At 42.2% G+C, this 16,808-nt stretch overlaps 1 protein-coding gene across 1 annotated transcript in view; it reads left to right on the plus strand.

Moving 5' to 3' along the window:
* Positions 1 to 15,611, plus strand: part of nbas (NBAS subunit of NRZ tethering complex) — a 290,957-nt gene extending 275,346 nt beyond the window's left edge. Inside the window, exon 53 of the mRNA XM_033648658.2 lies at positions 14,523 to 15,611. Within this exon, the coding sequence (XP_033504549.2) occupies positions 14,523 to 14,798 (276 nt within the window). The 3' untranslated portion in view covers positions 14,799 to 15,611. The remainder of the gene's footprint in view (positions 1 to 14,522) is intronic.
* The last annotated feature ends 1,197 nt before the right edge of the window (positions 15,612 to 16,808 follow it).

Below are 16,808 nucleotides of genomic sequence, written 5' to 3' on the forward strand. Positions count from 1 at the left end.
CAGGAACAGTCATGTCTGATGATTGTATCTAACGTATTGAACATAGCAAGAAAATAAGAAAATACAGGCAGTAAGCAGAGTCTGCAGATAAATACCTGAGTGATGACTGAGATACTTGTATGAGTCTACACAGGGGCTGAACCCGGCTCAGAATTATGTCAGTCGAATCAGATTCGGCCGTTAAATACGAATATTTGACGATTGAAAAAGAAGACTGCTCGACCTAAAGCAATAACAGTAGACTGAAGGGTCTCAGACTGACAATTCGAATCTCCAACTTTCAAGGGGCAGCCCTCGTCTATACGTAATTCTGCATTCCGGTAGTATACCATTAAAGATACACCTTTGCCCCTGTTGTGTGGAGATGCAAATCTTTTCCATGCTTGGCTGACGTGCCGAGTCAGTGCCAGTTGAACCAAACCAGCACATGTGTATGGAACACTGGACACTAAATTTCATCACATCAGTGATTCCCAGTGCACTTGATAAGGTCGTATTGGTGGAGATACCAATTTCAGCATATGAGATCAACACTACTGGACTGAAAAGTTACAAATTACATAACATGTTTTTCATTTTGGATGACCGACACTTTATAATGAAGCTCTTCCTCCAAACCTTTGTTTTGCCCACACATTTTTCACGATCACGACCAAATTCAAACTGAGACCGGAGCACAACACTGCGAGGCTTTTTATCAGATCGACAAACAGCCTGGACCTGTCAGCAGCCAGCCATTAGAAGATCAGTAGATCTCATCAAGGGGGGGTCAGAAATAATTGATTTTAGTTCAGCGAAGTCGAACAGGAATTCAGGTGAGTGTAATGAGGAAGCTTAACTGTGAATTGACTGTTGTGACTGTTAAATTATTTAAAGCGTTTCGCTGAGGTTCGCTCTTTTGTCTCAGCTCGTTTCACTCCGACGTACCAGATGAAATCCATTCATCATAGAAAACCGTGCAAAAGGTTTAAATGTCACTCTTTATTTATTTACCTGCGGTTTCGCGTCTACATTAACAAGCCTGAGGTTGGCTGTGGCTTAATGCATCATATATTTATCAACAGCAAACTGCAGAGCACAGCGCTCTTGATTAAATAACATGAAAATGACATGCCACTCTGAGTGATTGACAGTTCTTATCTTCAAGCACTTCCCCCGCCGGTGTGTGTTCCCTGGCACTCTGCTCTGTATCTGATGTCATAGATTACTGTGCACATTGTTTTCTCCGGTATCAACACAGTTTTTTCATAAAAGAGATGGCCCTGGATCACCAAAAAAAGATTAATTCTGAAGATTAGTTTTTAATTAAAATGGTGTTATAGAAAACCACTTGACACGAGAAGTAAATGAGAAAAAGTAATCTATTCGACTGTGAGTGTAATATGCGTTTATTTTTCTCCACATTTACTGTGTTGCGTCGCTGTGGAGGAGACCGCAGTGGGCGTAGGAGTACAGGAGGAAAGAAAGGAGTGGGAGTAGGAAATACAACATGAAAGGGAGACAGAGAAATAGTAGAGAGAGCTGTTTTCACTGGGAGCAGGAACACGTGGCCTCCCGCTTTTCCTGCTTCCTCCCTTCTATCCTTTCCTCTTTCTATTCCGCTCTGCTCCTCCTAGTAAAGATGTATGGACCATGGAGGAGCGGAGAGGAGCAGTGGAGCAGGGAGCCAGGGGTTAACACCAGCCTGACTAATGGCAGACAGAGATAAGGGGTTGATAAGAGCTGTCCTGCAAATATGAATGAGCTGTCAGTGCAACCAGCAGCATACACAAATACGGCTGCGTGTGTGCACAAACACACACACAGCTGCAGTCCACACCAAAGTTTGCTGCAACAAAATGTTGCATTCCTCGTGCCTCCTTGCCATCTTTTTGTCTTTCATTCCTCCACTCGCTCTTTCTCTTCCTCCATCAGATTTAACTTTAATTAATCGACCGTTAAGCCGTTAAGCTCCACCTCTCCAAGTTACTGTTGCTACGCCTGTCAGGCTTTCAGTGCCCATGTGGTACAGATGCTGTTTACTATGATAACAATGGCAGATCTACCACCTGAATTTCTCAGTCAGGCTCTCAGGCTTCTTATTTCTAGTCTATGACTGCCAATCAATGACTACTGTAGCAGATTTTATCAGTTCAGCCAGGAACACTTTGGTCAAGGAAAACTTTATTTCCATTTGCAGTATTATATTTGGCGGTATGGCTCTGTCCTGGGGCCCCTCTGTCTTTCCTCTGGCCTACGTGGAAAGCTTAAGGCAGAGAGAGCACACCTCTCTGCCCTTCCACTTGCAAACGAGGAAAGCCTGAGGCAGAGAGAGCAAACCTCCATGCCCTTCCATGCGCCTACAGGGAAAGCCTAAGGCAGAGAGAGCAGCAGCAAAGACCCCCCGGGAACAGAACATCAATGACAAACAGAAATGACATTGATAAGTCAGATACAACATGAAAAGGAGGAGCTGGGGTGGAGGCAGGTTGCAAAGCGGCTTGTAGAGGAAGCAGCTACAGTAGGCAGGCCAGAGCAGTTTAAATAGGGCGCCTTGAATGAGATTCACCAACTGGTTGCATAGAAAGGAATCATGTGATCTGTCAGCTGACTCCCTTCCATCAGTCAGCTTTTTAATGTTTCTAGCTGAATTATTTAAAATAAGAACTCTGTAAAAGAGGTATTTAAGTCACTGTAAGCAATATTCAGCACATTAGAGACTAATTTATGTTTGGTAACACGACACTTTTGAAGAGACTGAGAGAGACAGAGAGTCGCTCAACAGAAATGACATATTTGTGACTGAAAAAGGTGTGGCGGGGCACTTTCCTTTCATGTGGCACACCTGGAGAATTTTGCTATGTCGCGGACGATGTCATGTTTTGTCACGCAGTGTGATTCGTTAGTATTGCTATCGTTGCCATGGGGATAGTAGTTTCCAATTTACACCGACTCCGACCTGCATTCAGCGTCTCTCTTCACAGAAGCAGCCGTCTGTCAGCAGCAGCTCCTGGGGAGCTGAGAGGACAGCGGCTGGCCAAACTGCCTTCACCAGGCTGACTGACAGCAGACATTTACTGAGCAAAAATAGTTTATATGTCACGGGAAGAAATCAACAGTACCCAACCATATATCAGCCATAATATAGCAGCAAACCACCATATGCTATGTAAAGCTATAATGTGATGGCATCCTAAGCAAAGCCAACGGCATAATTGCTCAAGCGTAACATCCACGCTCCAGTTCCCCCCAAGGTTAACAGTGTTAGCTCCTGTCAGCACTATTGCTGTTGTTAGCCCTGTTTATTGAGTTAGCGCCATTAGCTGCTAGCCATCACCTTATCCAACTTCATGTTGAGAAGCATGTGCAGGCAATCCAACTCCACACTTTCAATCATAGATACGCTCTTTAAGTGTCATACAGGTTCTTTAAATATGCACTTGATTGTTATATTTATGATATTGTACTAAAAGAATGTAGCTAACTAAAGCTAATCTTTCATATAAAACGTTAGCATCCTAACCAGTTTATGATTCATGTAGAAAACATAACAGCATTGTTCTTATCAGGCAGTGTACAGCTAGTTTGTAGTAGGCTATTATAAATAGAATAAGGAAAGAGTAAGATCAGACTGCTATTTTGTTCTCACATAATCCTGTTTGCCTGCTTAGCTTGTTTTTTCAAGCCGTTTATTTCCACTTGTAACTTAAGACAACAGGCTTTTAGGCGGCGTACTAAATGATGTGTTTCAAAACCGAACACTGTTATGTTGGGGTTGCTGGAGTGTAGCCTACACTTTCCCTGAATCCAGTGAAGAGCAGGACAGACCGGCTAACATTAGCGTAAACTTTGATAGCATCCAGAGCAGCGTCACACAGAAGGGAAGTGCTTAACAGTGGATGTGCTAGTCATAGATGGAGCTTTGTTAAAGCAACTTGTGGCCCAGCAAAAGAGTCAATGTTGAGCTGACTCTTGGCTTTGGAAGTAGCGTTAGGGGGCTCTTTGGTCTGACCTGGGATTTAGGGCTCAACAATTATTGGAGTAACGCCCAGTGATTGTTGAATAGGCCTCTGTTTAAAACTTCTTATATTAAGTAATGGAAATGAGGTGAAATATTAAGGAAAACTTTTGAAAATTCAGTGGTAAAAATGTGCAGTGGACCAGATACTGGCATACGGAGAAATCCAATAGGCTCCATGGACTCTTCAAAGATTCACACACCTTGTCCATCTGCCCAGTGAAGTGAAGACAAGAGGCCTGCGTGTGCATGAGTGTGTGATTGAGTGATTATGTGTCTAATTGCTCGCCTAAGTGGGCTTGTTTACAGCTTTTGTGCCATATTGGACCTGGTAATCTCGCTGTGTTTGCTCGCAACTCAGTGCGTTGATCCCTGATTTGCTTACTGCGTGTTTGTGTGTTTGTGTTTGCTCATGTGCGTCACAGCCCACTTTAATTTTTATTTTTTTGGCTTCACAGCCTCTTCTTCTGTCACTTTCAATCATGTCGCGCTGTAAGCAAGGACTGTTTGGTGTTGTGTGTGTGTGTGTTTGTGCGCGCTCAGTTTGGTACACCACTCAAGCCCGGGGACAGCGAGGATAGAGGAATGGGAAGCAGAGCCCAAGGAGGGAGAGAAGAGGATGAGAGAAGGAAGGAAGGAGATAGTTGTGTGTTGTCTGGCATTCTGAAGAAGCTTTATGATTTAAATGATAAAAGAAGGCTTGGCCATGCATTATGTATTAGGCATTGTACGTGTACGGTAATTCCAATTAAGCTCTCAGCCTGGTTTAGCTCAGGGAGAGGGCGGAGAAAGACGTATACAGGAAATGAGAGACGTGCGGTGCAAGAATAGAAAACAAGGGTGTTAAAAATTGACCAGAGCAATCAGACAACATTTAGCGGCCATTGAAGACAAGCAGGAGAGACAACCTTGGCTGTCTTTCACAGGGCGAGACAGCAAGAAATGAGAAGGTAATAACAAGAGCGAGAGGGGGGTTGGACATCTTATGGCTACAGTTTGATGTGTCAGTTCTCTTGTCACGCTGAGTGTTTGTTCATTCACTCACAGCACACGTCAGCTGCGAGCACACACGCACACAAGACAGGAGATGCCTCTTGTTTTCGCCCTACTGAATAGACAGACGAAGTGTTGTTTGAACCCTTAGAGAGGATTTCGAGGGGCTTTTAACCTGACACACACACACTTGTGCGCAAAAATACATACACCGCAGGACAGGTTTTCATGTTCTCCAGGCTGTTGACCTTTGAGAAAGAAAAGAAGGCATGACGGATGTATTCCCTCCTCAGTCAGATTCTATTTGCGATGAGCTGTTTGTAAAGGCGAGGCCCCGGACAGACCGCCGGGGAGAGTTGGAAACTCAAAGAGGAGGAAGGGTGAGGAGGGAAGCCTCACAGGAGGAGGGAGGCAGTATGGGTGGATATTCTGGTTTGTCAGAGGTACTGGAGACTGGATTGTTAGTGGTAGTCGACTGGAAGGATGGTGTACATGACAGGTTAACTCATGATGTGGCAAAAGAAGCAAAAACACATTTACAACAGTCAAAGAAGTCCATCTTTGTTCTGCTGTTTATGTGAGATCAAACTCTTCATCTGTGTAAACAAAAGCATGATTCATTTTGCAGTAAGTAAAGGAATAGTTTGTTATTTTTGAGAAATAAGCTTATTATTCTTTATCCTGAGAGTCTGATGAGAAGATCGATAACACTCATACAGTCGCAGGAAAAAAAACAAAAGAAAAGTGAAACTCTATTAGGAGCTGTGCCTTGTTAAAATAAATCAAAACCTATATGACTGGACCATGTGGGAATTTAATTTGAAAGGACAGACACAGGAAGTGGCCACGCTCAGCAGTCAGACAGGAGTCAGGTTAATTTCCAGGGCTGGTACCTGCCCATAAGCCCACAGCGTCATTAACAGGCGGCTCGTTCAGTGTGTGACGTGCACTTGTAGATAAAATATAGGCCTATATTAATGAAGGTTCATTAGTACGGTTTTGTATTTTTCTGTAATGTAGCACAGTGTTAACAATGTTACTGATACTATTCTTTCTCACACCGTCAACTCAAACCATACATAATTTAATAACTAACAGAAGTTCAGAAAATTACATCACTTGACTGCAATGCAGCCTTTAAAACCAGGAAATAAGACGTAATGTGTTAATTAGTGAGTATGTTGAATCATTTTTAATTTGCAGAATGATAATTCTACAATTTATATCATATCGTCATGAGTCCACTGAAAGTTGATAAATCAAAATATTGAATTACCACCCATACCTACCATGCTTTCATTAAGTTTAGCAGTATTAAAGGGACAGTTCAGATTTTTTTAAGTGGGGTTGTACGGGGTCGTTATCCATAAACAGTATGATACAAACAGTAAATGTCAGTCCGCAAGACCCCACTTTGGAGACGCAGGCTGGAGTCCAACACGGAAGCTAAGCAATGTACTGCTGTGGAGGGTTCAGCAACAAAACATATTTAAGCAAGCTAAATAAAGTCTGACGTAAAAAAATCAATATCAGTTTAAGTGTAAGCTATATCAAGAGTATTTTGACTGCTTTACCTTTACGCCAGACAGTGATATCCAGCGAGATAAAGGAGGCCATCATGTCACACTCTTCAAGCCAGACTCCACTGAGAAAAACACAGATTTAATATTGTTAAAAACAGGAGCTGCTGGTCTACCTGTGCGTCAAACTGTTATTTTGTTTGTGTCATTGTGTGGCTTTGGCATTTAAAAGGGTTAGTTCGGATTCACTGAAGTCACATAATAACACAAACAAACTAACTGATCGAGGAAGCAGTAGACCAGCAGCTTCTGTGCTCAGTAAGCTAAAATTACTTATTTTCTCAGTGGGGTCTGGTGGCTTTGATGAGAGCATAAATGGAAACTGAAGCTGTTAATGGCCCAATGGGAAGGCAAAGCGATGAAAATACTCTCAATATAGTGTATACTTAAACTATTAAAGCTTTTTTAGGTGGCTAAAGTACATTTTGGTACTGACCACTTCATAGCAGTACATTGCTTAGCTCTCATGTCGGACTCAAGCCTGCCTCTCCAAACTGGAGCCGTCTACTGTATGTTAGACACTCACTATGGGTAAGTACCCGACATGACTCCACTTCAAAAAATCCAAACTATCCCCATAAGAAGTAGAAAACAGTTCCAACTGGCAGGTCAACATCACAAACAGTTGATGTTAAAATACTGTGTCTTTAATATTCAAAATAAAACTTGGCTTGAAATGTTAACTATATTTTCTGTGTCAGCAACCAAAAGCTGCCTGGTCACCAGCCTGGCAACCACTTTTAAAAGTCAGTGTTGAGCCCTGAGTATTGTCAAGTAGCTGCAGATGGATGACTGTAATTGCAGCTTTACTGAAGAATATAAATGTAACAAGATTATAGTTTCTAGACAGTATGTTCGGGTGGTGATCATTTAAACGTGATTACACTCTGCTGTCTACCATATACTGCACACTTGCAGAGATGTAGGCGTGAACGCTGGACGAACCACAGTGCCTGGAATGTGACAGAGCAGTTCATGCTGTAAAAAAGGGCATAAAGTTATCTGCTGCGCTCTGATATCAAGATTCCCCTCCATCCCTCCATCTCTCTGCTGCTCCTTCACATCTATTTTCAGCCCGACTGTCAATCCAGCCAACTCAGAGACTCAAATCTGCTGTCTCTCTTGACACCGTCAAACTGTAATAGCCTGGGAGGCGTGTGAGTGTGTGTTTGTGTCAGTGTGCATAGACGACCAGGCCTGTGCTCGACTGATGTTCTGTGTTTTTCTCTTTTCCACAGCGGACCGGGAAATGCAGGAAAAAGTGTATATTTATAAGTAGTGTGTGTTTTTTTGTTTCCTGTCCCCAAATTGGTCGTAGCACAAGACTGAATGTATGTCTTCTAAATCTGTGCACACCCCATGTGGCCCAAACTCACTGCATGTGATTATCTACATGTATGTGTTGTTTGATCCTTTTAACTGGTGATTGAGCGGTCAGACCGGTCGTCTTGTTCTGTATGTGCCACACAGAGCTGTGTGTATTCTGTAGGTGTGAGCCCTCATTACAGCCAAACACCGCAGAAGGCGATTTCAGTGATTAGCACGCCTTCAGGTCAAATCAAGTCAAATGTATTTGTACAATGTTTAATCACGTTAACAGCTTCAAAGGGCACCACAAGACCACTTAAAAATCAGTACTTTTGTAACCTTATTTGCCACCTTGCTCGCGGCAAGGCTCTGGAAATGGCAAAGTCGGTCTGTCGTCCACCTCTTTAAATTCAGAATTAAATATCTCAACAACATTTGGATTATTTGCATTAATGTATGAATTGTTAGTGATTTTTTTTTTGACGGTATCTAGCACCACCAGCAGGTTTTAAGCAGGTTTTCGTTGTCCAATACTTTGGTTTATGACCAAATACCTCCAAGATGCCTCTGTGTTTACTGCTAATTAGTGTTACCATGCTAGCACAAGGTAAAAATGTTTGGTAAATGATAAATATCAACATTCTAGCTTTGTCATTGTGGACGTCTAAATCACAGAAGTGCTTGTACATCGTGGAACTAACAGTACCATGGGAGGCTGCAGTTGGGGAAGCTTACAAACACAAAAGCCTAAAGTACTCAGACCTAGCAGCTGAGGCAGAACAACACGGCTGGCGTACCCAGGTGCTTTGTGTAGAGGTTGGGTGTGAAGGATTTGTTACGGCATCATCAACCAGGCTTCTGAAGAGTATGGGGGATCAAGGACAGGCCATCAATTCACTATCTGAGGCTGCTAAGTGAAGCAGCAACTGGCTTTGGAAGAAGAGGAAGGATCCCAACTGGTCTGCAAGATGCCCAACACGAAGGGTAAAAGCGGAGGGGGGCACACCTTGGACGCCAGGTGTTGCTGTTGAGTTCTCTGTAAGGGTGTCGTGGGCCTATCAATGAAACACAAATGAAGGAGGGTGCCCAACTGATGACCCCGATGAAGTGATTACCCATCTCCCAGCAAGACACAAGACACCCGGCAAGTGCTGATTACTCGTAGGAATTGTAACAGCAAGTCCTGTAAGCTCAACAAACTAATGATAAGAGAGTGCTGCTGTACTGAATATCAGCACAGCTGTAATTCGGTCGTAGGCACAAGGCCACAGGCTGAGTGCGGAAGATAGTCACAGCAGCACCTTGAGTTTAGCCTAGTAGTCTAGCCTTCTGCTTCCCCTCACTGGGAGGAGAGCAGGCAGCAGCTCTAGAGACAGACCCCCAGTCAGCAGCTGCAGCAACCTCAATCCAGCCAGCCTCAGGTGACCAGACAGCCCCAACTCCCTGCAAAATAAGCAAACTTTCTGTTGCTGCCGTTACACAGGTTAGACCTGATGCTGTCGCTGGCCACCAGCCCGCTGTGATACCCAGCGCTGGGGGTTTGTCCTGATTGGATACAAGCCGCTACAGCCCTGACCAAAGGTTCATCTTCGAAGCTGCTGCCCACTCTCCTCCTGGCGAGGCAATCCACAGTGGCGGGGAGTGAGGTGGAGGGACTGTAGGGTGGCGAGCTAGTTCTTGTCTCATTTGTGGTCTGATAAACAGACAGGAAGAGCAGGACAAGGAAGGGCTGACTAAATGAGCTGCAGGTACCTCTACAGTGAAATAAGATTAAATAAATCAATGTATGGAAAACAGCGTTACTGTATGAAGCACACGCATATGCTCGTGGTCGTCTGGTGGGAGGGGCTCAGAGCAGAGAGGAGAGAATTGCCAACCCCAGATTCTTTCTTTCACAAATCTTTTTATTATTTTTTTCTTACCAGGTTTATGGGCAGTACACAATGACATATTAAAGATGTCAGAGTGAGCTGGTCTGTAGTCGGTATACAAAACCTACAACATTCAGAGCATGAACTGAACCCATACTGTTAATTCATACCCTACTCTCCCATATCCAAATAACCCTCCCACCCTTACTCAAAGTGATAATAATAAAATAAATACTTAAATCAAACATCAGACACACATAGAAAATGATAATAGTAATAAGATAGGGAAATAAAAAAAATAAATAAATAATCAGCTCATCTAATTATCATCTGAGTGAATGGTAGCCTTACTCAAAAACTCCATAAAGGGCTTCCAGGTCTTGTCGAAGGATTTACCAGTGTCTCCAGGGGAAAATCTGATCTTTTCAAGTTTGAGGTGGTTTAGGATCTCCTTAAGCCAGCTATTTTGTGAGGGTGAAAGAGTGTGCCCCTCATCTTAAAAAAGATGAGGCGCCTAGCTAATAGAGTTGTGAAAGCCAAAACACTTTGTTTTATCAATGGGAAGTTCGGCACTGTAGGTTTAGGGACTGCAAACAGGGCTACCGTACAAGGTGCCACCTGCTACTCAGTGACCATTCACTCACACTGTTGTAAAGATCCAAATTTGACCCAGAGTACTTGCTGTAGTTGTGCGCCAACAATTTTCCTGTGCAGTGAAGGGTTTTTACAGACATGACAGATGCACTCACTTTTAGTTTTACCACTGAACACTGTTGTTCAGATAATCTGGCTATGCACTTTATGTCTTGTTTACAGCCTGTCTCGTCATCTAACTGTGGTGTTTCTTGCCTTGAATACAATATTATTTTAACCAACAGGCGTGATGGGCAAAACTTTGAAAAATAGGACCCAAGCTGTGCTAACCTAATCATCCTTTGCTCCTTTATTCGTAAGGTTTGAAATCATCTTTGTGAGATATTGAGCTTGAAAATAGGTCAATGTTCACTGCAGCTCCAGAAATCCCACATAGAGCATTTGTTCTGGGTCTCTGTTCAAGCTCCAAAATAAAAAAAAAAAAAAAAGTTTGAAGTGTTAAGTTGTTTTGAAGTGCCTCTCCTTGGTTCTAGTGTGCATTCGGCCCTTTGGAAACAGTTGGTGCACTTAAAAAATGGATGCATCTGATGCTTTCAGTGCATGTCTGCCCTTCTCCTCTCCGACTCTCTGCCTCCAACTTTTCTGCGTCATACATCTTCCACACTCCGAAGCCCTTCCCCTCCTCTCTTGTCTATTCTTTCCCTTAATCCTCATTATAGCCAGATGACCTCCTCGTCCACCTCTGTTTCAAGACTCAAAAATGTCTCCTCTGTCTGGCCCTCCTCCCTCCCACAGCTTGTCATGAATCATCCGGTCCCGTCTCTCAATGGAAGGGAGAAATTAAATTATTAGTCATGCATGACATGCTGTTTCGCTATAGCTGTTATATGTCAGGCCTCTGTCTCCCTTTGGTGCCAGAGCCACTGTGAACTTTCATTGTATTTGAACTGTAAATTCATGCACATCCAGGATTCCTTAACAGAAACTATGACTCTTGGGACTTCTCTTTCAGATCTGCTCACGTTACCAAAAGGTAAAACTTATTTTACATGCAAAACATGATCAGTAAATGCAAAACATGATCAGTAAATCCTCCAGGGGACGGTGTCACTGTCTATGATAATAGTTAAATGTCTCTCAGCTCTCGTGTGATGCGTTCAGGTTCACTAATATCCATCATCGCGTTTAAAGTGATCGAGTTTTGTGTTTTTAAATATGAATTGTCCTTCAAGAGGAAGAAATGGAGCGAGGCCAGCACTGAGATGAGAGATTTTAGAGGTGAGGGAGAGAAATCCATCCGTCCCTGCTTCCCCTTCTCTACTACAGAAGAGAAGACATGAGCTCCACATTTATAATTGATCTGCCTCAGCTCCAGAAATACCCTGACAGGGACTCGCTGTTGTCTCTGTGTGTGTGTGTGTGTGTGTGTGTGTGTGTGCGCGTGCCAATGCGCGTATATGCGTGTATAGTTTTGCAAGTGCAAGCTTAATAATAGAGACAGCAAACAGGTGAGAGGATGCAGAGATGGGCTGAGTCACAGAGACGGTCTTTCCACCCCCAGCACTCAGCGTCACTTCTCTGTGGCCTGTAAAGCACTCACAGCAGCCCCGGCGGCATTTAGCTGTTTGAATTTGCATGTAATTCATTGATGTAAAGAGGCGGAAGATGGGATTAAAACATTACGTAAAGGTTTGTTTATGGCTGTGTGAACATGTGTTCAGAAGTGTTTTGGTAACTGAGAATGTTTCTCTGAAAGCTGCAAAGAGCTGCAGGAGAGGAGGCGAGGGCGTAGAAATAGAGTGAGAGTAGAACAGGCATTTCTGTTCAATACAACATAGCAGGACTGTCGGAGCAGTAGCAATTTTATGTGTACAGTTGCCATTTTAACCATTGTAGCAGCCTAACTTCTATATTAACAAACCGACTTGCAGCAGGTCAAAAACTCAGTGAGGTACATTTTGTGGTACATTTTCAAATAAGCAATCCGCAGCTTTTGAATATCAATATTTGCGGCCATTAATTGCATGTTTGCCGAAACATGATGTAACGTTACTGTAGCTGCCTCAGAAAAACAAGTGAGAGTCGCTGCTCAGCAGACAGCTGAGAGCCAGAGACTGTGGGGGGTGTAAACAGTGTGCAGATCAGCATGTTTTCGCATCTAACTGAATTAAATTTTTATTTCGACCAAACCAGAGTTGGTGATGGTTGAATAAAGTGCATGAATGGATTACTGAACAGGCCTACCGGGTATAGACCCAGGGCCCAAAGTGTCAGGGGCCAACCGCTAGTCTTCAACTGTAAAATGTCACTCAAACTAACACAAACCAACCAGGAAGAGGCACAAATAGACAACACAGAGATGCAAAAAGACACAAAATAATTACAAAAGGGACAAACCAAATACAGAGGGACACAAAATAACTACAAAGAGACATGAAAGAAAAAAGAGACACAAAATGAGCCAGAAGTGACAAAAAATAACTTCAAAGAGACATCAATCAAACAAAAAGAGATACACAACAACCTCAAATATACAAAATAACTACGAAAGGGACACAACGACAAAAGAGATATAAAATGACCTCAAAGAGACACAAAAATGACTTCAAATAAACAAAATAATTACCAAAGGGGACAAAACAACCAATAAGAGACAAAAAATGATACAAATGGGACAAAAATTAAGTATAAAGAGACATAAAACAAACAAGAGACATAAAATGACCCCACAGAGACCCAAAATAACCATAAAGAGACATAAAATGACCTTAAAGAGACACAAAACAACATCAAATAAACAAAATAACTACAAAATGGACAAAACAAAAAAAAAGAGACATAAAACGACCTCAAAGAGACACAAAATAACTACAAAGAGACGGGAAAAAAGAGAAACATAAAATGACCTCAAAGAGACACAAAAACGTCCTCAAATAAACAAAATAACTACGAAAGGGACAAAATAACCAAAAAGAGACACAAAATGACCCAAATTTGACAAAACTTAACTATAAAGAGACATTAAACAAACAAAAGAAACATAAAATGACCTCAAAGAGACACAAAACAAACTTAAATATACAAAATAACTACAAAAGAGACATAAAAAAGAACCAAACAACCCGGAAGTGTTTGTGTGTTTCCGGTCCTGTGCAGGAGAGGTGATGGGTCTCATAATTTGCCCATGGAACAGTGGAATAACTAAATGACTAACCAGACTAATTAAGACGGATTTAGTGAGTTTTATTTCCTGTGGTGTTTGAAAGAAGTGCGTTTTTCAATGATTAAAAAGGCAACTGAGCAAAAATTAGTTTTAGTTTAGCGAAAGAGAGAATCTCAGACTGGTGTATAAACATTAAAGTTTTTTAAATCAAGGCTGAAGACTTTTCATTTTTACTGCTGCCTTTTATTAAGTCAAATATTTATTCATTTCGTACACGGCACTGTAACTTTTATTCTTGTATTTTATACCTGTGTCAGTATGTTTGAGCTTGTTTTTTACTCTCTGGCTGTTTAATTGTGTTTTTGATTCTGATTTGGTTGACTTTTATTTCCATTTTCTTCTTCACTTTGTCTTGATGCTTTTGATGTTTCATGCAAAGCACTTTGAATTGTTGACGAAATGTTGTATATAAATGAACTTGCCTTGTCTATGGGAGAATGGTGTGTGTGTGTGTGTGTGTGTGTGTGTGTGTGTGTGTGTGTGTGCGTGCGCACGCATGCGTGTGTGTGTGTGTTTGTGAGGTCACATGCTGTGGGAATGGTGGTGCACTGCTGGATCAACAGAGGATTTGACCCAACGCTCTGACCTCATCAGGTTTCTTGAAGCGTGTAACATTGTAATCACACACACTCTGCAGTTGTGCTGCTGCAGCAGGAAGCTACACTTCATTGTTTCTACAGAAAACTGTGCGGCTGGTAAATCTCCAAATCTAGCAGCCACATTAAGTGTTTTATCATCCAGTGGGTGTTTAGAGAAGGTCTGCTGAATGATAGCTGCTTACCTGGCAGAGACTGATTGCACACTTGCCAAAATCCTGGCTGTTACTCTTGGCATGTATTCACAGGAATGAGAAAAAAAAAAGAAACACAGAAACACTTAAAAAGGAAAGTTAGTTTCTCCTGACTCCATTAACACGTGTGTGTTTACACTTCCCCCCTTCTCTCTGTGTCCCTCAGGAGACGGCCTCCTCCTGCGACAGTGAACTCCTCTCTTTGCTCCTGGACGCGGGGCTCCTGGTGGGCTGCGTCTCCTCAGCCCTGTACCCCCTGCTCAGCTCCCACATGCTGTCCCACCAGCAGGAGGGAGGCTGGGATGTGGAGAAAGCAGCCGCCGAGCTGCTGGCGGCGGGCCACGGGCCTGAGGCGGGCTCCCTGCTGCTGGCTCACCGTGGGACCCACCAGGCTCAGTTCACCTTCAACTCTGCCTTGGCCGTTCTCAGGAAGTGGCTGTGAGGGAGGGAGCGGGACAAGGTGTGACGGGAAGGGAATTTGGAGCGTGGCCACAGGCTGCGGTGATGAAGCAGATTTAGGGAAGCAAAGTGGGAAGGTGTTGAGAGAGGAGTGGAATTAGATTGGATTGAGATCTGAAGGAATTAGCGCGAGGCGAGAATAGAAGTAATATCAGACCTCTACATTTTGTTCTGTAATTGGGTTCATCAGCTGAAGACACGTCAACAGCAGCTGCGGTGTCTGCCTTGAAGGTATAAGAGCGGATACCTTTAATACTGAAACATCTGCTCAATTAGAGACACACACACACGTATACCGAGACACAACCTCTGCTGTCTCTCCGTCATGAATGAATGTTCAGACTGAGGGCTGATCACAAAATGCACTTCCTGCTTGCATTTATTTGTGTGTGTTTGTCCTGTTGTGTGATAAAGTAATTGAGCAGTAGCCGGGAAGCAGTGGGTGGATATTAGCCTATTGTTCCGTGACAGGTTTGCCTCTTTGACGTCCCACCGTTAAACACCCTGCCTCTGCTCCATTGTTTTCCCCCTAATAATGTCTAATTAATTCCTTCTAAACAAATTAGCCCCGCAGCTGCCCCGCGCTGTGTGTTTTCATGTGTGTGCGCTGATGCACAAATACCATATACGAGCGCCGACACCCTGGCGATACCGCGCCGGGCTAATGATGATGAGGAATAAACGTATATGTGTTTGTTTACGAGCACAGTGAAGCTGTCAGCACGGTTTGTTTCACAGGTTTCATTCTGTCCCACCTTTCAGATCTGAAATGAATAAAAATCTAATGACATCAAAATGAGTGGATTCTTTCTTTACAAAAGTGCTGATTACTTTTCTTTTTTTTATTAACAAAGATTTGTTTTCCATCCCACAGTGAATGCACTCAAAACATTTGCATTATAATTACAGCAGTCTCTCATTGTTTTGACATAATTAAAGCCCTGTGACCCAAACATCCAGCACACACTTTTGCTTGCCCTCAAATGCACTTTTTGTTTTGTTACACAACCATTATAAAGCATTAAGCAAACAGAATGAGACACAAAGCAACCTCAAATAACCAAACTAACTACAAAGACACAGAAAGCAAACAAAAAGAGACATAAAATTACCTCAAAGAGCACAAAGAGCACCAAACTAACTACAAAGAGACTGAAAACCAGCAAAAAGAGACATAAAATGCCATCAAAAAGACACAAAACAACCTCAAGTAAACAAAATAACTACAAAAGAGACACAAAATGACCTCAAATAGACTTAAAGCAAACAAAAAGAGACATAAAATGACTTAAAAGAGACACAAAATAACTAGACTTTAAACAAAAAAAGAGACACAAAATGACCTCAAAGAGACAAAATAACTATAGAGACACATCAAACAAACAAAAAGAGACATAAAATGACCTCGGAGAGACAAAAAATAACTGTAAAAGACAGAAAATAAACAAAAAGACACATGAAATGACCCCAGAGAGACACAAAATAACTACAAAAAGACACAAAACAAACAAAAAGAGACATAAAATGACTTCAAATAGCCACATATTGGCCACAAAGAGACATAAAACACATAAAATGACCTCCAAGAGACATAAAATAACTACAGAAACATAAGTCAAACAAAAAGAGAAAAAATAACTATAGAGACACATCAAACAACAAGAGACATAAAATGACATCAAAGAGACACAAAAAATTTACAAGGAGACACAAAACAAACAATAAGAGTCATAATGACCTCAAAGAGACAAAAAATAACTACAAGAAGACATAAACCAAACAAAAAGAGACATAAAATGACTTCAAATAGCCACATATTGGCCACAAAGAGACATAAAACAGACATAAAACACATAAAATGACCTCCAAGAGGCATAACATAACTACAGAAACATAAAACAAACAAAAAGAGACACAATTTGACCTCAAAGAGACAAAATAACTACAAAAACACATAAAAAAGAGACATAAAATGACCTCAAAGACACACAAA

This window comes from Epinephelus lanceolatus, chromosome 13 (genome assembly GCF_041903045.1).
Source record: "Epinephelus lanceolatus isolate andai-2023 chromosome 13, ASM4190304v1, whole genome shotgun sequence".
Lineage (NCBI taxonomy): Eukaryota > Metazoa > Chordata > Actinopteri > Perciformes > Serranidae > Epinephelus > Epinephelus lanceolatus.